At 40.3% G+C, this 22914-nt stretch overlaps 1 protein-coding gene across 1 annotated transcript in view; it reads left to right on the top strand.

Moving 5' to 3' along the window:
* The window catches only part of TTC38 (tetratricopeptide repeat domain 38), a 620299-nt gene that overhangs the window by 348637 nt on the left and 248748 nt on the right, over positions 1-22914 (top strand). The window contains exon 7 of the mRNA XM_078673810.1: positions 18488-18607. Coding sequence (XP_078529936.1) covers positions 18488-18607 — 120 coding nt within the window. The remainder of the gene's footprint in view (positions 1-18487; positions 18608-22914) is intronic.

The raw sequence follows: 22914 nt of genomic DNA, 5'->3' as shown, positions 1-22914 counted from the left end.
AGCTATATAGAACCTCTTGAAGCTCAGCGTTTGAGGCCTAAGGGCGCGTGAACTGAAGAGGAATATTTCTAAGAACACCCACTGTTAGGATGGTCTTTCCAGTGGATTGGAAATTGAAGCCGATCTCAAAAACATCAAAGGATCATACATTTCTTGAACCTCATATTCTGGTTGTCTTTGTACCATCACTGGCTGAGTTGTGGACTGAAGCGGATGCTGAAGATCAGGAACACATAATTTCATTTGGGGTGAATGAAAGAATGAGTCTTCTAAGGCTACTTCAACTGAAAGTCCACCAGCTGATGAGTTATCACAAATGGACCAAACAATGTTGTTTAAATTTTAATGGCAATTTTAGGACAGGATGAAAACTAGAAGACAGTGCAACTATCTCTTCAGGAGCAAAAGAAGTAGAATTTGATCTTGATTTATCAGCATGTTCCTCCAGTTTGACTTTAAAACTTCATAAGCTTTCAGAAACAACTTGCCTATACTTCTGTAAGTGATTCAGATAACCAGTAGCTGTTGAGGTGCGAGGAGAAGTTGGAAACCTTTTGGATGATTCAAAAGAAAGGTGAAACTTTGGTGGTACCAGTTCATTACTGTAAGAACTTTCTCCCTTATGGTAAATATGATACTCAATTCTCTCTTGCCTTATAATAGCACAGTATATATTGCGCCCAACGTTTATTCACTGTTTTCCTATAAATCATTAAATGATACTCAAAAGAAAGGTTGTTCAACTCCCAGTTTTATACAAAGCTTTCCTAAAACGTGAAATGGATTGAGTATCTCTCTCATAAATGATAGTATGAGGCAATCCTTGAATACAAAACATGTGTCAAGCAAGAACATATTCGTGAACATCGGAATAAAGTCAGACACCAAGAAGACCAGAAATGGCTGACTAGGAGACATTTTTAAAACATCCGATTGTAATTATTTAGTTGGTGCAAAATTAGCTTGATGGCTGAAATACAAGTAATCTTGTCTTCAGAGGAAGAGCTCCTAATTCCTTTCCATCCATCTGTTCTCATGCCATCTTTAGCCTACCTAAGAATGGCTAAACTATTGCTACCACACATTAAAAGTGAATTACAGGAAAGTGAATAGACAAGACTGGCCTATAGGGCAAGCAGACAGTACCGGACGAGCTGGTCTAACTGACTGGAAGGTGTGAGGGCAGTTTTTTGGGCTGGTTGTGTGCCTGTTTTATGGGCTGTTGGGCCGTTTTTACTATTAATTTTCCTGATATTAAACAAAAATTGATTACAATAAGCTCAGATCCAAGCAATTTTCCATACCTTGCAAAACACTAACACAGTGTGTATTTACAAGTTCAAAACTAACCTAATTTGCTTTTAAATTCAATATTTTTTATTTTGGTATTGGGCCTACTTTCTGTTCCAGTCTGACCCTGTTGATCATAAGTATGTGATGACTTGGGGGTAGTCCCGGAACAGAACATCGGCATCACATTATTTGAACCACAAATGTAAGTGATAGTAAATGTATACTGTGCAGCAAAGAAAAACACCCAATTAACTTGATAGCTTTGAAGATTTGGCCATTTTCAGTGATCAGTTTGGATTACTTGGGACATTTAATTTGTCATTTCCGTATGTCCCCATGGCATATGAACTCTGATTTATCCATAAGGGTATCTCCATTGATAAGCACAAGTTCTAAATTATCCTGCCCATATGTGGGACCCCAGATCACGTCATTGAAATGTATCTTCCTAAATTGATATTTGTGTTACTTCTGGAAGGTCAAGTTTTAACATATAATTGGAATCAAATGTTACAGCCTGTTAAGTAGGCTGTATTTACATTTAAAAAGGCCAAATAATAAAAATAGGAAAATTAACAGAAAAAATAATCTTTCCCCAAAAAAAACTCATTCACAAAACATTTGCTAAGGAAATGGGGATGAAGGAATAGGGCAACATAGATATGCCTTTTAGGGCTCATAACCTTCTAGTATCACATCATGCTCAGCAGATAGCAGTGACCTCTGTTTTTTTTCTGCTTCGGGTGACAAGATCTTGGAGCACTGAGCTTGGTCTTTGTTCATTATAAATTGCTCCAGATTAGAAAATAAACTACTTCACTCGACATGTTTTGGCATGTAAAGTGTTTTTCTGCCATCTTTTGGTATGAAAATGTTCATCCAAAGCAAATAAAATGCCATCTTTATTTGCCATGTGTCCTGCCTGTGGCAGAAAAACATGTAAAATAAGATTGCCAAGATATGTACATACGTTGTCTTTCTGACCGGTATACACCACACAAATGTTTCTACTGTAGGACCTTCTCCAGGCGTACCCTGGGGGCAGGGAGAGGATTCTCCTTCATGGAAAGGAGGAACTACACAGATAGCATGAGGGGCTTTTTGGACCGATATTGCATTAGCCAAGAGAGGGTCAGTCCTCTACCAGGGCTCTGCTTACACCCTCTGAGGACTCTGTGTGATGGAGATCCAAAAAGAGGAACACTACAGAAAAAAAGACTACATTCCCATTCAAAGTTGAGGCAGGGTATAGTGGCAACCTGTTAACGGTCTAGGGCTGGGTAGATGTTGAAGAAAGGGATGACATTCTACATTGAGGCACAGACATTCGACGTCGAGAGAAGCCGTCTCGTTGAGACATATGAGACATTCTTTGTGGAGGTCATTCAATGTTGAGAGGCATAAAATATTCATTTTCCATTACTATATCTGCCTGTTGGGTCAGAAAAAATGAAGTTGAGAAGACTTCTGACTTCCTTGAATTCAGAATACTCAAGAATCACATTTGCCATTCTCGCCCCATCAGCCATTCCAGATTCTCCTGATCACCATACTTCTTAACTTTAACAGTCGCAACAATTAGTTCCTCCTACAACTCCCCCTCTTCCTCATATCGTAGTGCCTTTGGGGTCTCACTCTCCAACAAGACCACCTGTAGCACCAAATAGATCTAGATCTCCAACACTGAGGTCCAGATTTCATTGCAGTTCAAGATCATTGCCAAGATCAAGACACAATTTATGATATTCCAGAAATACTTCTTCTTCAAGACATTCATATTCATCTAGGCGTAGACACAGGTTCATGTCTTATTCTTACTTAACAACAACGTTCTCTGATACAAAGAGGTTTTCCCCTCCTTTGACGGACTCTTCTCCAACAAGATTTTGACCAATCAATGACATTAACACATTTCAAGAATTGCACAGCTGGTGAGCTACTAAACTGAACTTTTCGTTAGCAAAGGTGTTGTTGATTTTTGAAACTCTTCACCAGTGTTTATCATCTAAGCCACTCTATTAGAATTATTTATTATGCCTACTTCAGCAAAACATTCTGCAATCAGGCTGCAGAAAAAATATAGACCTATTGAACAAGATCCTCTATTCCTATGTTCAGATTCCCTCCAGATTCTGTTGTGGTCTTGGCTACAAAAACAGTCCATGCTTCTACTCCGTCATCTAGTCCCACCATACAAAGAAAGTAGCAAACTTGACTCTCTAGAGTGTAAATTATGTAGAACAACAGATACAAATATGAAATCTGCAGGTGCTACATCTCTACTGGGCAGGGGCGACCGATCCTTATTGTACTCCCCTCAGCAACTCATAGACCATCTACCAAGAGATCTCAGGGAAGATTTTATTGAAATCCTGAAAAGGGTATGATGGTGTAAGTGATCAGTGCGGCTGCCTAGTCATCTTCATTGGTGGCACATGGTTACTGCCACGTATTAGCCTTAAGGAGGCCTTCTTGGCTTTTACCAGCTCTCAAACAGGAATCTCAGCAGATAATAATTAGGGCTCTCTGATATTATGGTATTTATTTTTTGGGACATTTCCGTCTTTATATATAATTTTTTGTTGTTTTTTTTATCTGTATTCATCCATATTTATTTTGGGCTCTCTAAAGAAAAAATGAATCTGAACTGGTATATTAATTTAACTGCTGAATATGCACTCCTGCTTGAATGGCTGGCAGGTTTCAGTGATATGAACACCTGCAGAAGATAAATCAATGCACGTATGTGAAAATGTGCGAATTTCAGTATCAACCTGGTGCAGATCTACTGCTGTTAAAGCTTCTTTACTAAAACTTCTTTCCCCCCCATCTATCAATCCATGCAGCTGTTGGCCTTGCAGTCATGGCAGGCAGTATTTAGCATCACTCAAAAAACAACCCAATTTCCATTTTTATCCACATTTAAAATTAAATACCGACAAGAAAATAAATGTTTTTCTGTCTGTATGTGTAAAAATCAGTAAAAAAAGAAAACAGGGAGCCTTAATAATTAATATTTCTTTCTCTGGTACGACTTTATATGGAAGTTATTTAGACAATGAAGTGACTCGTATGAAAACCGAGATGGCGACCCTAAAAGCTATTGGCCTGGGGTAACGTAAGGCACAACAGAAACATTCTTACCGACCTTACAAACCCTGTTACTATCCATAGAGGGTTCAGTTCCCACAGTAGTCTGACTGATCCTGGTATCAACAGTGAGACGCACCCCTATTTCTATCTTCCAAACATAAAATGTCGCTTTCTATACCTCACCCACGCGCAGCTCCTCCATTTAGCCATATCATTTCCACCCAAGTGCAAGAAAAAATACAACTCACCCATGCTAGAAGGTAGACGTTCAATGCTAATTTCCAATTTCCAATCGAATCTTGCATTACTAATACGCATACACATTTAACACCTTTCACTAGTCAGCACATTATTCAGTTATACAAATAAACAGTATAGGAGTTCATGTACAGCATACATGTCAACAAACCTGATTCAGGTGGGAGACGCCAGATTTCTTAAGCTTTCTTTTAGCAGTCTCTTGTTTGAAATTGCCTATGCTTCAAAAGAAGTCAATGAGTAAAATAGATACCCTATCCATTTCTCAAAACCTGCCACTTTCCTGTTCTGAAATGTGGACATGAATCGTAAAGGTATTTATTTAAATTCATACAGTTTTCCATTTTATTTTATTGTGAAGTTAACACCAAAATACACAGGGTGCAATATGGTACATCTATGTTGCATGAGGTGAAGCAAATCAAATATTTAGGCGCTGATTATGATGTCGGTCAGAAAGCCTCTGATCGCTAGTCGGAAGCTTTCTAACCTACAAGGTCGGTTTGCAGTACGGCCGACTGATTACGATATCTGCGGTCGGAACATAAACTGGCTAAAACGTCGTCGACTAAAAAACCCCATATGCAATATGATAATGCTATATTATTTGATGCACTGGTATGGTTATGTTTAAGAGATTGAGTCTGTAGCACTGACCACAAGTATACAGACAGATTTTCGCTTTGCCCTTTTGGCCATTTCTTTGTTGTTTTGTCTTGATTGTTGTGGGTCACGGCTGTGCCCACTTGTTATCTTTTTTTGGTTCTTAAAATTCACTTTATCAACCAGAACATTTAAAATAAATTTTCTTGTCCGGCTGGACAAAAGACATACTACTTATCAGGTGTATGATTAATGATTTTTGTATGTTATCTTGTCCACATGTAGGGACCACTGGTTTTTGTAAATTGATACTGCCCAAGGTCCCTATGGCATACCTTTCGGGTTCCCTTGTCTCTGTGAAAACATAGCTGTACTTACATCATTCACCGAAAAATAAATATATGGACAATCAAAAGTTTTCCATTTTTAACACTGTGTATGGTCCGTTTCACATTCTCCGTCATGCACTATTCAATAACACATTCAAATTCCTATTTGCTTGATTCTTAACTTGGCGTTCATCTATTACCTTTTAAGCTGGCAGTTTTTAACTGCAACTTGTCTTTTTGCTTTTCTTATACTTTATTTATGTATTCTTTTTGGACTTCTGGAATAGTTATTGCTTTGATGTTTCATCTCTGTAACCGCAGCTAAAGCGCTTTATTTTGAACTTCAATTTAAAACCAAATGTCCTGTTTCTTTCCTCAATGACCTTCGCTCCTTCATAATTTTTGGTTACCCACAGATACCACTTTATTCTCTTTTTCTCCCTCTGCTCCTCTGTACATTGAGGCCCTCTCCTTGCCCTCTCCCCTTTATACCCCAGCCTGTTATTATAGTATGTTCATATGCTGACACAGTACTGCAGCGTGAGGTATGTCTCCCCAATCTCAACTGAAAAACACTTCCACTGTTAAGGGTCATTTTTTTTAAATAGATATATCTTTCCCTTCCATGGAGGTGTGCATACAGAAGAATGCATACCACATTCTCTTTCCTCCGCACCTAAAGTACATTGCAAAACAAGCATTGGCAAAGCAATAGGTCTTGCCTATGGGTAAGCTATTGGGTTTGGCAGTGAAGTGTAGAACAGGAGGTAATGGTAACATTTTTATACAAGCATTTGCAATGTAATAGATCTCTCCTTTTGGACTTTATAAGTTTTTAGCTATGCAGAATAGTATCCTGGGTGCTCCAACAACTGCATTGAGAAGTACTCATTTAAAGTGTTATTTTTTATAACTGGCTGGTAAGAGTGCATTGCATTGATCCGAGGGCGAGCAGTGAGGAAACGTCCCTTCCTTCAAGTAAAGCATTAATCGAAACATTGGAGGGAAAAAAAAGGAAAAACTCCTCCAATATTGCTTTCCAAACATGGATTACAAACTATCAAAATCAGTGCAGATCTTAAAAAACAGACAAGGGCTGGCTCCGACTACAATAAAGGGTCATTACCAGGCAGCAAAAAGATACTGGATTTATGTGGTTTTTTTGGGGGGAAAGCTGATCATGGCCCACCGATTCTTAAATGAACAGCACTCAGGGCAGCATGTAAAGTACCAGCTTCTTGGAGGTCAGAGTAAAGTTGCAGCACATCTGAACAGCCTAACATAGAAACACTCCCAGTTGCAGCACTCTAGTAACAATGATAGGAAGCATTACCTAGGGACAGTGAAGATATGCAGCACTGTGAGAGTAACATCCAATGGCAGCTCCGCAGGGGCAGAATAAAGCAGGCGAAGCACTATGGAACAACCTAAAATGACTCCGCAGCTCCTTGGGATAGTGAAAGCTAGCCGCCCCCTTGGCACTGCATGAAGTTGTATCTCTCTGAAGGCAGCTTACTTTAGCATCATCCTGGAAGTAGCGTAAACCAACAATCTGGCAGCAGCAAAGAGCTGCACTACTGTTGGAGAAGCATAAAGTAGAAGTTGGCTGAGAGCAGTGAAAACCAGCACTAGTCAGTCAGTCAGTCAGTCAGTCATTAAAACTTTATTTAGTTTGTTACAACCATAAAAGTATACACTATACATTTATAAAACTTTATAAAAACACATAATATGGAACTTTTGTAAAATTGCAACTCAATCATTTCCCGGAAGATAACCTCGACACCTTTGTTATTAAACAGTATCCTCCTAGGTTGTTAAAATCACATGAGTTAACATGAATAAACACAATACATACATTAAAATGCAATCTCATTTAAAAAAAAATTTTTTATATAGGGTGGGTTACATACACCTATAACTCTGTACTCTGGAGAATCCCCTTAACTCTACTCATGTATTTCCCCAAAGCACAGGCTATATCCAGATTTGTCATTCCCACCAGAAGGTCTGCAGCTTGCTTCCTATTCATAGTCATATATTTTTTTAATATCGGGCCTAAAATCTCCTTACGTATATCAAGGACCATCCTACAGTCTAATAAAATATGAATAATATCACAGGGTGTACCTAACGTACAAGTACAGTTGCCATTACTATTTATCATGAGATTTTTAACCCTGCTATTTACATAACAGGATTTATTCCCATTCTCAATTTTAATACCTCTCTTCTTAAATGCTTTTTCGGCAACCTGTCCAAGGAGGGGTAGGAATGGTCTTCTAAAATCCATACTTGGATCATATGGGACACCGATATTTTTTGCTGGAGATACTCTTGATCGCTTATACGGGACTCGTCCGCTCCCAATGACCGTAGTTCTTTTTTGCCTATATTGACGTGTCCTAGCTGCGTATCTAGTTCTATTCCTAGCTCCCCATATGCTTCTTTTAATGAGGCTCTTGTTTCTTTTGCCCAAGATAACTCGCTAGAGGCAATTTCATCTCTACACCACTGTGATATTTTTCTGGGGGGCTCTCCTGTCCCCAGACGCTGCCAAAACCGTATTAGTGCCATCCTAGTTGTAATTGCCCAGGAGGTAACTCCCAGCTCCAGTCTTGCTGCTTGTACCATTGCTGATTTTGGCAACGAGAACAAGCTTTTAAGGATCATACCCTCCTCTTTATCCCAACCTTTTTTCCCACTTAGGAGGAGAACCTCTGATCCATATAGAAATTGCGCAGGCAGCATTGCTAGGTAGGCCTTTATAACCGGCCCATCTGACATGTCTCCGTAGAACCTATTAAATCTTTTTAAGCCCTTTATAGAAGCTGTTGCCCTAATTTTTAATGCTTCCAGATGGGTGGTCCAATACAAGTTACTAGTGAACCATATTCCCAAGTATCTATATTCCGTTACCCTCTCAAGTAATTCCGTGCCTAGATGCCAAGGGAACCGGGTCTTGCTTTTACCGAAACACAGTATTTTGGTCTTTTCCATATTTACTACCAATTTTTTTATTTAAGCGGTATTCATGGAACATAGTTAGTTTCCTCTGCAGGCCTATCTCCGTTTGATCCATGATCACCAGATCGTCTGCATAAAGCAGACAAGATATGTGGTTACCTCCTAGCTTTGGACTAGCCCCTCTAACCTCTCTTAGATTCCGAGGTAGGTCCGCTATAAACAGAGAGAAGAGCAACAGGGCTAATACGCACCCCTGCCTCAGGCCATTTTCAATCTGGATCCTCCCAGATAATCCGCCCTCCTCATCCAGGATTACCTGGGCCCAGTTGTCTGTATGTAAGGCCTGGATAAGGGCTAACAGGTCTGCGTGTATCTTGTAGCCTACCAAGGTAGACCAAAGCTGCTCCCTGCCCACAAGGTCGAATGCCGCGCGGAAGTCAGCAAAACAGGTTACCCCTTTGCTCTATAGACTTCCGCTCTACCGCCCAGAGGGCAAAACAATGATCCACCGTTGAATGCCCTTCTTTAAATTCCCCCTGTTCAGGAGGTACTATACAGTTATCTTCAGCCCAATCTTTTAGCAAACCTAAAATTATTTTAGAGAAAACTTTTTCCCCAATATCCAAGAGGTTTATCAGGCGATAATTTTTAGGGGAGTTTACATCACCTTTTTTATGTATGGGTCTAATGATGGCCCCTTTCCAGCTATCTGGTAACGTTCCTGTTATTAGTATTCTTGAGAACGTCTTCGAGAACAAATCCGCCCACCAATCTATATTTGTTTTTATGATAATGGTGGGTAGATTGTCTGGGCCAGCAGCTCGTGTTAAATTTAAGTTGCCTATCACGGTTTTAATATGGCCTTGAGAGAACTGCTCCATTACTTCATCCCTAACTCCTGGCCAACTAGATGGTACTATCACCTCCCTCCTTGGCCAATTGCTGTAGATCTCCTCCTCAAGATAGATTACCCACTTATCCTCTGGGACAGAACATTGCATGGACCCTGATGTTTTCCCCGTACATTCCTGTATCAGTTTCCAGAAGCCTTTGACATTTTTTTCTTCAATTGCCACTAGTAGGTTCTTCCAACAATTTTCTTTAAAAGATCTTTTTTTTTCTCTAATAGATGCCTTGTATTTTATCCTTAATTTCTTCAGTGCTAGAAATGCTGCATCGTTATAGCTACGCCTAAGGCTTCTTTCACTCTTTCTAATAGCGGCCTTTGCTTTACGGCATTCTGCATCAAACCATGGTTTACTAATTACATGTAGTGATCATTTCCTTGCCAAGCTATGCTTCCCCCGTTTAATTTTTATTCTGAGGCATTCTACAAGTTGTGTTATCATATCCTCATACCAGGATATCTCCTCCCCCTTTGCAAAATTTCCTAAGTCAACTACTATCTGAAGATCCTTCAGTTTATTTAGATGTTCTTCACTTATCCGGGTTGTGAGTCGCTTGGGATATTCAACCTCTACATGTAACACCTTCTGTCTCGGCGGAACCTTATTAGCATACATTTCTATAGATAGTGGGAAATGATCGCTGCCCTCTACTTGGAGTATTTCGAAATGTTGAATTAAGTGGAAACACCAAGCCTGAATAAAGACATAGTCTATGGGGCACATTTGCTGTCCTATTTTAAATGTGCGCTTTGCGGGCCGATCTGTTTCTTTCCTACCATTAGCACAAACCAAGCCCATGGCCCCCAGCAGCTGACCAAGCTCCACATCCTGATTTGAGAGCTCGGTGCTGATAAACATTGCAGACTCTGTTATACGCTTTTAGCAAGTTGCTATTCCGGGCATCAGTTTTTAGGGGATTTAGTCTATGATTAAAATCCCCTAAAATTAAAATCACATCTCTTGGGTAGAGTTCATATAAGTTCTCTAAATCCTTTTTTAAACGGTCCAGTACTGTTTTATACTCATGTTTTTCCCCTTTCTGTATGTACACATTGATAATACATAAATCTCCACCCCCTATGTTGTTATTTAGGATCAACACTCTGCTACCCAATGCCCAGATACATATTTAGTCATGGTGAAGAATATCTCTCACTATCCTTGTGGAGACCAACGTCATCTGGCCACCTGATGCCCTACCCATTTGATTCTTTCTTGCAGGTTTTATATGATTAGCAAAACCTTCCGTAACGGGGATTTCGTCGCACAGCCATGTCTCCTGTAGGCACATAATATCGGTCTTCCCGAGGAGATTTTTTAAAGTTTCTTGAGGCTGTGTTCTTTTGTAGCCATTAATATTCCAGGACAAGATGCGCAGGCTGTGCGACGACCCAGTTTCCTAATCGATGTTACTCAAATTCCCCTCCTCCTCCTGGTCGATATAAGCCAGCTCTCTATACCTGTTCCCAACCAAGACATCTTCCTCCCCCACCCTATCTTTTTGGGAATAATTGTAATTTCCAGGACTTCCTTGTTACTCCATCCAGATGAGATAATTTGTATTTGCCGTTCTCCCAACCCTGCATGGTTTCTAAGGAATTGGTGCCCTTGGTTATCCATTTTCAGATCCTCTCTATTTACTAATCTGATTCCTTCCCTTAACATCTCAGCTTCCGCTTTTTCCATTGCAACTTTTATTAAAGCTGAATGGAGAAGGACCTTTGTTATTTCTTCACCTTTATCATTAACCAAAAACCCCACTTCTTTTAGGTCATTTGTACTGACATATTTTAAGCTGGGGCATTTAGCAAATGAGAACAGTAACTGCGAGCGGTTTAGGGGTTTTAATTTCTTACCCCATTTCCCCCCATTTCCCTGACCCATAGGTTCTAGGTATAGCCAGGTGTCCATAATCCTGGATGCCTGTAAAGTCTTTTGGCTTTCCTCTAGTCTTTTATCCCTTCTCTTCAAATTACTTTCTACTCTACCTCCATTCTTACAATTATTCGCCAGGGATAAGTTACTGGGCCCTGCATCAGTGGACATCTCCACTTCCCATATGGGTTCTAACCCCTCTTTTCTCCCCCTGGACTTCCTCATAGGGGCCTTTACATTCTTAGCCAAGCATTTACCTAGGTCCCAACATGATTTTTTCTGGGGACTAAGGGTGCTTGCACCGGTGTCTACAAGGGTTAACTTATCTATTTCTACTTTCACTGCCTTGTCCCTGGGCCTTAGGTCCTGCAGTACCTTTTTCCTGTTCACCTGTTGTTGTACTGCCTGTTTGACCCGTTGGACCTTTTCCTCTTTCCTCCTCTTCAGGCAATGCCTCTTTCACCATATCTCTTTATAATCATGGGACAGCGGGAGATATATACAGTGGGCTCCTCCTCTTTAGGAATATTTCCTCTTGTCATATATCCCGCCTCGTCAGCTGTGTTCTCTACCGTTCTTACAAGGGATGGCATTTGGTCTTTGATCTGCATCAATTCCCCAATTATGTTCTTAAACTGATTACTTTGGGTTTTTAGGATTTCATTATTTACAACTGAAACCTCTAGGATTCCTTGCAAAGTTTTCTGGAGCATCAGCATAACCTCGAGCATTGATGAGCTCGAGGTACCCGTCACCTCCAAACTATTCACAGGTAGACCTGATAACTCAGTCTGGGCAATATTTGCATTTTCCAAACTGTCTTTCCCATTAAATCCATATTCCTCGTCGGCAGCTTCTCTCTCCGGCTGTGAATCGCTCTGATTTTCATTTTCTTCCTCCCCCTCTATCTCTGGGTCATGGATTAATACTGACTGAAACAGCCGTGGGGAGGAGGACAGCCGAGGTTCTGTCGGGATCTTAGCAATGTCGAAGTTTGTCTGGTTCAGGGAATCGGCGTCTGATACCAGGATCTCTGTCATTTTTGGGGACTCCACCGCCTTTAGTTCTTTTTCTGGTGTCTCCTTTTCTTTAAAATGTTTACCAAAGAAGTCTTTAATAGATTTTGAGACTATAGGACCGCCTTTTACACCTGCTGCCTTAGCGGTCATCGGCCCCTTCTGTTTAATTGTACTTGAGGATGCAGTAGACCCCAATGCAGATGTTTTATTTCCGGTAGGTGTCGTTATTGCACTCTCCAAGTCTTTGGGTAGTTCTGTTATGTCCTCTACCCCAGAACCTGTATTTCCTGGTGTTTTAGAGTTCTTTAATATTTTACGTCGTTTATTCTTTCTTAATGCCATATCTTTAAATTCTCCTTCTCTGCTTAATTCCAAGGGAGCAGAGATTTTCCAGGCAGTTTTCTGCCCTTGTTAGATTACCCGCACTTTCTAAGTGCACTACAGCCCCTCTGGCAATAACTCTTTGCTGCAGCTCCCCCAGTTATAATTTTTTTTCCCCACTTACCTCTGTCCTGTGGGCCCGCTCTCTTCCTCCACCACCTTTTCCTCTGTCTCTTCCAGTCCTCGTGCTCCCGATCCTGGCAGCCTCCTGTGTGTCTTTCCTTGCAGGTTTGAGGTCCAGGGGTCACTATCCTCACCCTGTCCTGCTATGGGCGACCTCCGGCTAATAACCAGTCTCTCCAGTTGGTGCCTGCAATCCGCTGCCGCCCTCACCGTGGCGTCTCCTCAGATCAGACGCCAACGGGGGACAACGAGGGTGGATGCTCCTCGCGTATGCTGGTAGCACTTTTCCCGCGCAGCGCACGGATACGCGGAGAAGCGGGCAGCCAACCACCACTTCCACGATGCCCGTCCAGCACTGCCCGTGCAGCACCGCCGACGCCGCCGAGGCTGACCCGGAAGCTGGAATCTTGAAACCGAAACTGGAACCGGAAGCCTGCAGACCGGAGCTGAAGGCGCAATGATGACGGTGAAGGTGGGAGGTTTCTCAGCAGAGCAGCGTGGTACACACAGTAACAGCATAGCACTGTTACTACGTTTCAGTCAATCATCAAGCAAAGGTTCTTGGAAGATAATGACTGAACCCCGGTTCTCCAGCTCCAAAGTTGGCAGCTTAGGCCATACGCCACATCGTCCACCAAATGAAATGCAATTATTAAACTAAAGAAAATATTTTCAATAGAACTTGATTTTAGCATGATGGCGCCATAGTAGCTGTGATTATGCATTTATTACCGTGCATTGATGTATGTGTCTGTTAAGCTGAAAAACAGCATTTAACTGGCAACAAGTTCCAATGGCGGGCAGCAATTGTTAAGTGCTGTCATCAGTAGACACACAGCACATGCACACACACAGACCAGAACTAGTAATCCTGATGGTGAGAGTACACCATCTGTTTTCTTATGAAGTCGTCCCTATGAGGAATTAAGTCGTGCAGTTTGGCAGTTACCACAAGGCACTGCAGTAATTAGTAAAGTACAATGAAACTAACCTGAACCGCACGGAAGGCGTCCATTTGTTCTGAACCATTAGGCCTCAGAGGGGAAACAGACACTACAACGCGGCCGTTTCCACGGAAACGTTAACCACGCATGCATTACAACGCATGCGTGGTTACCACGAAAGCCTTTACCACGCATACCATTACTACGAGGTACGTAGTAAAGGTATGTATGGTAAAGGGTAACATAAAAAAGGGGGGCTTGGGGGGGTCTCCCCCCCCAACGAAAGAAACTCACCTTAAAAAAACGTCGAGTTGTGCAGGAAAACGGCGTCCTTTAAGAGGAAACGGAAAGAATCTTCCGTTTCCTCTTAACGACGTACGACGTCACCACGAAGGATTAGAGGAAAAGCCTATGCGAAGAAAAAGCATTCCGTTGTAACGCATGCGTGGTAAAGGCATGCGTTGCAACGGAATTCGTTGTAAGATCACATATTCGCCTCAGAGTGTAGTCTGAACGTTAAAGGAAACTTTTCCATATACGGCCTGTTATAGAACACCACCGCTATCCTCTTCTGTGGGCTGGGAAAAAGCAGCCTTGAGGCAACACCTGGTGTGCGTACCCTTTGTGCTTGAGTTCCTCCCCAGCCTCGTTTTGTGCCACAGTGAGCAGCTGTGCCCTGCAGTCAAGCTTTTGCAGTAGGGGGGTAGGCAGCGGCTGTCTGCCCACGCTGGCCTGCAATCTGTGCTCACAGGGAAAGGAGCAAAGCGAGCCGACTAACTTTAATTCTGGACTTATCGCCTGCTGTACCAATGGTGAATTAAAAGCGGGTCCTCAAGGCAGTAAAACTAAAAAAAAAATGGTTGCTATAATGCTTCTGAGTACTAATTACAAACTTTAATATGACCCGAGCATAACAAAAATGTGAAGATTGAAAAGGTAACAAACGTTTGGCGTTCTAAAGGCACAGACGTTCATCTAGTGAATCTGGAAAACACAGGGAAGCTATAGTGCACACAGACATGCCATCTTCGATGTTCTCCTTATAGAAAGCCTTGTGCTTTGAATCTATTAACTTATTTATATTTTTGAGGCAGTGCAAGAGACCCTGCGCATGAACGCGAGTTATATACATTTTTAATCACAATGCTAGCATTGCCAATTGTCCCGTTTTTGCACGGACAGTCCCGGCAAGTTGTAGACTGTCCCGGGTAATATTGTTGCAGAAACTGTTCCTCTTTATTACACACAGGTACGCACACAAGAACTTTCTATCTGCGGCAGCCCTATACTGCAAAGCGTTCCTGGAATTTTTTTTCAAATGTTGGCAACTATGTTACATAATGTTGTCCATGTGAAGGAAGGACAGGCAGGAGGTGATGCTGTGTCTGTGCGCAGGGAGGGTTGAAGCAACGCGAGGGAGGGGACAGAAACACCGCAACACAGGCTGCCCCCCAAACACTAAACCAAGCCCAGTGCCTCTGCCACAGCTCATGTAGAGTGCTCCCTTACTGGGCATTAAACTGACAATATGAGGAGCCCGGGAGGCAGCTGCCACATTTGATCACAATGTGCGCAACATTCAATACTGGAAAAACAATAAACTGTGCATGTCCACCCACACCTAAACGACAGTATGAAGCGGCTATGATATACAACGGGAATCACCCCGCAACGTTTAAACACTGTATATGTGTCGGAGGTTGGTGGGAGGGTGGAAGCAGCAATGGGTGTAAAGCAACTTTAAAAAAAAAAAAAGTTTGCTAAAACACAGATATGAAAAGAAAGAGTAAGGAGACTGTGCTCGGCCGGTGCTGCTTAGTCTTGACCAGAAGTGACTTATCAGCTGAGTGAACAACTTGGGGGCCAGCTAAAAAGAGCAAAGCAGCAGTGAACCAATGATAAGTAGCAGGCAGGAATAAAGTGGTTTTATTGTATACAACACGTCTTACAGAGAGCGCATGCACGCTTTCTAGGTGTTTTTTTAACCTTATGGCAAAAGGAATGAGAGGGTGGGAGGGCTATAAGCATTACTTTTACTAAAGTGAAAAACAGGGGAATCTAGTCTCTATTTAGTAGTCATTGCTGCTGAATGGCGGTTGCAATGAATCTGGCAACACAAAAAAGCACATATATTCACAAAGGAGCAACAGAGGGAAGAGAAGACCTGGTCGCCCTCCACTCATCAAACATCCAAACAACAAGACCAGGTTTCTAAGGCGCTTTTTATTAGGTTCCAAACTTTATTCAATGTGTGTGAATTACTTCCATTTGCAGCCTGCGATGTTAAGGTTTCAAAAGAGGAAGGGGCAACACAAACCACAAAGAGAGTTAGAGGGAAAGGGCAACAAGACAATTTAAAAAAGTGATATGATGTGACCAGTGCTTGCTGTGTCATAGCACTTGCTTTTTAGGTCTCTGGGCTGGGTAGGTGGTAGGAGCAAGAAGCAACATGAATAATAAAAAAAATAATAGTACTTCGAGCAGCGAAGGGATAGCAATCAAGCAGAAGCAATCTGTACTTGGTCCATGCTCCAGAAGCAGAGTTGGCATATTCGCAGTTATTGTCATGTAGTTTCAATCTTTCAGTAGAAACTGCGTGTTTGTTAGGCAACATGAACTTAGGGATGGTGCTAGACTGATTTCATGCATCCCCGCAGTATGTCATCCTAGAGACCAACTAGCTCACAGTGCCACTAGATGCACCCCTAAACCTAGACAGTTAGCAAATGGATTTGGCAACCACAGAACATGACAACCCTGAACCCCTTTCAGGGCTCGTTTTAAAAGAACTAGAACCTTTTCGCTCAGTCACTTGTGCTCTTTTTCTCTCAGATAATTATACAAGAAATACGCAGTGGGGCTTTTTAAATATTTATTGACCCCATGTGATCCTTGTATAGAATATATGTGTTGCTATGATCAATAGACATAAGTAGCTACAAGTGATTAGCAATATAACAATAGTGAACAGAACAAAAAGCTCCACCATCTTGCTAAAATATAAATATGCAGGCATATAAAACATTATATACATATATATTGTACTCCTGCCATGCGTTACCTACCCTAGGGTGTAGGTGTGTGTGTTCTGCCAAGAACCCCTGATCTGGATGATTCAACACCACTACCTGAAGGGAAAGAATCTAAGTCTGTGTCTTGGTCACAAATTGGACATCCCCTGCCGAGGGATCAGCAAACAGCTGGGCTGAAGATTCAGCGTGTAGTGATCTCGCAATGAAAGCAAAGTGCTCCTCTGCCTGAACCCGGAAATGCTTGTTTATTTATAATTTGCTCTTGAGCCGAGACTTTAGGAAGGCCGACATGGTTATGGCCTAGTGATAGCTGTGTCTCCTCGTGGATACAAAATATTAACAACATTTGCACAATGTGTGTCGAGGCCTTGTACATGGTGTTCGACGAGTTGTGATAATGATCTCGCTAAGTAGACTCTGTGAGTGTAGCGGTTTCAGAGAAACTAATCCAGCATTGTCATGCAAATGTATTTTAAAAGTCATTGCGTGAAAGGGAAGGCAATTTAGGTAACGTGTACATGGTGAAAAATTACAGCGTTCTCCCGTGCCTAACTAAGACACATGACATGATGTCGGCATGCGATGCCAAGTTACATGGTAGCAAATTAAAGTGACAAAGCAGCTAACAAATTGTAAGCAATGGACAGTCGTCAAGCCCCTTCTTGCACACAACGTCTCACAACCATACGAGACCTAAATAAATGGGCTATCCCCATTATTTTGATATTTTTTCGCATACAGCATTTTACTTTACTTCTTTTTATTCTTCAAAACCTTTAAATACAAGATTTCCCTTCTTATGCTACAAAAAGGTGTGAAGTACTACTGCCTTGCATGTCTGTTCACATTTCTTGGGGCACCATGTCAGACCGTGGGAGCTACACTGCTTGTTATGTTATGCTATGTTATACAATTTGTAGAGCACACTATCACACTTACGGTTAGGCTGGTGTGACCGTAATGGCCACCAATGCAGGAATTAGTTGTTAAACTGATGTGCCATTTTGCAAGCAATTTCTTACAATACAACCACTTTAATATTCGCTGGAAAAACATGTCTTAAATAACAGATATTTGGTCTTCTTTGCATCATATATATTCACTGCCACACACATTCAATCCCACATTCTTTACATAACTTAATACAAACAATTCATATATCCTAACATTTAATAAACTAACTATGTTATATGAATACAGACCACAAACAAAAAGATATTTATGACCAGACCTTCTGGAATTTCAATGGTTGTTCATCATCTTTTTAAAATAAGGCAGTCGTACTTGAAATTTTTGTTCCAACCTTTCTACTTCCGTAAACTCAAGTCTCTGGTAAAATGTTTTTTGATCTGTTGTGATGTAAAGTGCCCTAACACCATTGTGTTACAAAACTAATCATCTTATTGTGATTTACTAAACAGTTTCCTGTTCGTTGAGGTAGCACCCAGTGAGAGGTGAGGTAATACAGTAGTAATGTTCAGGGGACCGTGCTCTTGCAAGTTGAAAACAAAAGTGTATTACTGTTGTTTATACAAATATTTTTTTATTCAGTTTGAGTGGTTAGTATACTGTTAAAGTGCCTGTTGAAACTTGTAAAGTATCTGTGTATTGAAAATGACCATCTTCAAATACATATATCTTTTTTATTCTCTTTTCATTTAGTCGTTAGCTGTGGACCAGAGAGATGCCTGGTCTGTACACACAATTGCACATGTGTATGAAATGACAGCAGAAGTGAAGAGTGGATTGAGGTTCATGGAGGCTACTGAAAAAAACTGGAAGGTTTGTACAAACCACAGTATTCTGGACATACCATAGTGTTGTACGCATAGTCACAGTTTATGTAAGTATTGAACTACCATGAATTGCAGAAACAGTGAATCCACAAGGATGTCATTAAAGTTGATAACAATATCCAACTAAGACTTAAGGAGCATTTCATCCCAAGGCCTCTGATTAACTCTCTGCGCTTATTGTTTAGATGCCTATAACCGTATGATGAACGCATTTTGCCATTTCAAGTAAGGGTCAATATCATTGGCCTTTTCTCTGAGAATTGTTAGTGAGACTTTAATGTTCCCAGAATCCATGCACCGTCAACCTGTTTCACAAAAGGTAGGGAATAAAAGTCGATATTTACTCCAATGTTTGCAGCAAATCTCTTTTAGGAAATGTTTAAGAATGCCTGGATTGTACACATTTATTTTATTAAATGTTAAAGAATTCCCTGACTGTACTACAGAAGAGTTAGTTCTCCTATTTTGCACGTTCATTTTTCACTAGAAGGAAAGTTCTACAAGTGTAAATGTGGAAAAAGGTGTGAAATTGAGTATGTTTAAACTCCCCCTCCCCCTTATGGAACTTAATAATGAGTATGCTGCCACAGGACCGCCATACTCGTGGTGGCGGTCCGACCACCGCCATACTGAGAGTCCGCCTACAGTACTCAGAATGTTTATGAAAGCACCGTAATAGCACACCCTTATTAGTTACGATAAATCCAAAATGCATATATTGGACGTGTATATATCATGACAACAAGTGCTCAAATTCTCAAGTCCAAAGGCGAGTATACTCTATTCCAATCATGTAGGGATTTTCAAGGATAATCCACGAACAACATTCATTGAAAAAGTTGGTTTATTGATGTAAAAGAAATTCCCAGCAATTATTGAAGCCAACACGTGTTTCATCTGTACATATCCGTATTCAGACTTTCTCAAGGCAAGATCATTATGTTGTAAGCTGAGGTTCCAAAGCGCAACGAGTCATCCGTACGAGTAGGGTTATGATATGCACTACTAATTCGTGAGATCAGAGCGCACTTCAAAACAGTTATTTCTCTTATTTATGTGCTGGCGAGTCTGCAGCTATACCATTTCATCAAATATCCTTATGTAGCTGTTCCCTGTTAGTCTTGGTCAAAAATAATGTAGTCCCAAACTTACAATGTAGTCCCCAACTTCGGCCTATAATTCAATGCGCACTGCTGTAAATAGCGTCCTTATACAAATAGCTAATGATAACCCTTATACAAGCGTCAATTTCTGAAGTGGTCAAACAATGATAAGTCGGTCCCCTCTCGAAACAAAGTAGCTGCACAACACACTGTTCGCGTGTGACTATCCGTGAAACAAATGGTTGAAACCACTCAGAATGTGGTGGTAGGACCACCATGAGACACCACCTCCGCTTGGGTCAAGGATCCCGCTGGTCTGCAAATGGCACGAATATGCTGGCGGTACAGCAGCCGGCACCACCAAGCATATTATGAGTTGCCTTTTCACTGCCCTTTTCATGGCGTGAGTCCTGCATGAAAAGGGTGGGGGAGAGGCAACTAATGGGGCCCAAATTTATTAACCCAAAAGAATGTATTACATTAATATAATATAGTAACTTCTCACCCTATAACCTCACAAGACTCACAACCTGCACATAAAATTTCATTTTCAAAAACAAATTTACACTATTAATATATATCAACAAACTAATTATAATTAATTAAATATTAAGTCATTAGTTCATGTACCTCCCACAATATACCCCCCAAAAACACACAACACACACATTTTACAGACAAATATTTACACAATTAACATAATCAAATTAATAATTAATTTGAATTAAATAATTATGAATTAGTTCATATTAATTTATTACTAAACCTTTACCCCTATAAACCACACAACCTGCAGCTAGTAAATAGAGTAAATAGATTAAACAATTAACATAATTATCAATTATTTAAATATTAATTAACAATTAATGGTCAATTCAAAAATTTAAATAATATTAATTAACAATTAATGGTCAATTCAAAAATAATTATTTCCCACTCTTTACCCTAATACACTCTACAACCCGCACCTAATAAAATAAATTAGACAATTCTAAATATTTATCAGTTAATTAATATTAATCAAAAACTAATTATAAATTAAAAATAAATCACTTCCCACTCTACCAAATAACCCCACAACCCGTACTTAAAAAAATACACAATTAGCATTTTTAATTATTAATTAATTAATGTTAATTAACTAATTGTAATTATTTAAAAATAAATTACTTCCCAACCTTTACCCTTATAACCCCGCAACCCGCACCTAAAACAAATTACACAATTAATTATTAATTGATGTAAATTAACGAATTATTAATTAATAATTAGTTACGTTCCACTCTTTAGCCCTATAAGCCCCACAATGCGCACTTAAGTTCTGCATTGAAAAATGAATAGCACAATTAACATAAATATATATATCTTTAATTAAATAATGTAAAATAAAAAAATATTCATTAATTTATTATAATTAAATTACTTCCCACCCTATACCCCTATCAACCCACAACCCGCTACAGAACAAAAACGAAAGAAATGTAATTAAATGTATTAACTACTAAAAAATATATAAAATATCAACAATGATTGTACAAGAAATTAACATCATATACATTTAAAGCTTATACTAAAATAGATAACCATAGTTAAAAAACTATATTTTTGCAAAAGATATTAACGTCAATATTTTCAAAATCAATATTACTAGCCTTCAAATCGATATTCTTGAGATCGATATTCTTGCTGACGATATTTCCATGTCACAATATTTTAAACTCTATATTTCTGTAGGACGATATTTTAAACTAGATATTTTGTCTGAATACCGCTCAGAAAATTCTAATCTCATTTATAAGAATCAAACGAATACAGATTCTGTGATGAGGATTTATTTTTATAAACATCTTTTGATACGTGTGTACTGTTTTCCTGTCAGTTTGCTGAGACTAACGAATCTCCTTGGGCGATTTGGTTGCATAGTTGGATATCACTCAATATGAGCAGCCTAATTTTGCTTGGACATGCAGCAACAATTGGAAAATTTTGCTAAACAATCAGATTCACACCATCTAAAAATCCCAAACAAATTTGATGCAAGACTTGTGATCAGTTCCAAAAATAGACGCGAAATACATTTTACCACTCAGTTGATCAATGAATACCTCTCAAATGTTTTCATGTAGTTTGACAATGATTGCTTATTTTTGTCACATTAACGTGAAGTTTGGGATACGTGTATTTGCTCCCCATTTCAAAATGTTGCCTTTTACACTGGCCACTTTATTCTGCTTTCATATTAAAATGTTGAGACGCCAAAAGTATTCAATTGGGAGTCCACTGTGTTCATTGAACGTCACAAAGTATAATGTGATATAGCGCGTCATTCTTTTGCTATTTGTGACTACCTTTATGCGCTATATTACCATAACCCTTTTTTATAGAATACATACTATTGCCTATATATAACAAGCTAACAAGTTAACTAATGGTTTCTCTCCAAGAATGGCTGGTGGAGGAAAGCATGCAGCAACATTTAAAAATGGTGGCCACTCAGCAGTTTATTGACAATACTTCATGAGTCTGCCATTTCATCTCAAGGTTATGTTATGTTAAGTCCGTTTGTAAAGCGCATCTGTTACACAAGGATGTCCTGGCGCGTAGCTCAAACACTCAGATCGCAGGATGGCATGCAGTCCCTAATTCCTAAAGAGCCATGTTTTCAGTGCCTTTCTTTTTTTGTGTTGAAATTGTTTATTAGCTGAATGACATCAAACCAGGGGAAGCTCTAATATGGAATGGGAGTTCGTACAAAGTTCTGGCGGTACAGGTAACAAAGCTTCTACCTCCTCAATTGACTGTTTTTTTAAAAGAGGTGATGTGACCATCCTAGCTCCTAATGAGCAGAGAGTTCTCTTTGGTATGTTCACCAAAAACAGTGTCTGAGGTGGTCTGGTCCTCCTCCGTGCAGAGCTTTGAAGGGAGTGCAAAGGGATTTAACCCCTTCCACGCTGATGACGAGCCCGGCTCGTCACGTAAAGTGCGCTTTTAAAAATCTCAGCGTACGAGCGGAATTCCGCCCGCACGCATGCGGTTAAATCTCACCGTTGCCTTACTGGCAGCCAATGAAGCTTTCTCGTCTCTTTAGCTACTGGTGTCAATTTATGGATACCGGTGAGCAACCTGGCTACTGCATTCTGCAGTAGTTGCAATTTATTCATATGTTGCTTTTGGATGTCCAGATATAGTC

Source organism: Lissotriton helveticus, chromosome 1_1, assembly GCF_964261635.1.
Source record: "Lissotriton helveticus chromosome 1_1, aLisHel1.1, whole genome shotgun sequence".
Taxonomy (NCBI): Eukaryota; Metazoa; Chordata; class Amphibia; order Caudata; family Salamandridae; genus Lissotriton; species Lissotriton helveticus.
The sequence above is the reverse complement of the archived record's forward strand: the minus strand, read 5'-3'. Positions and strand labels throughout refer to the sequence as shown.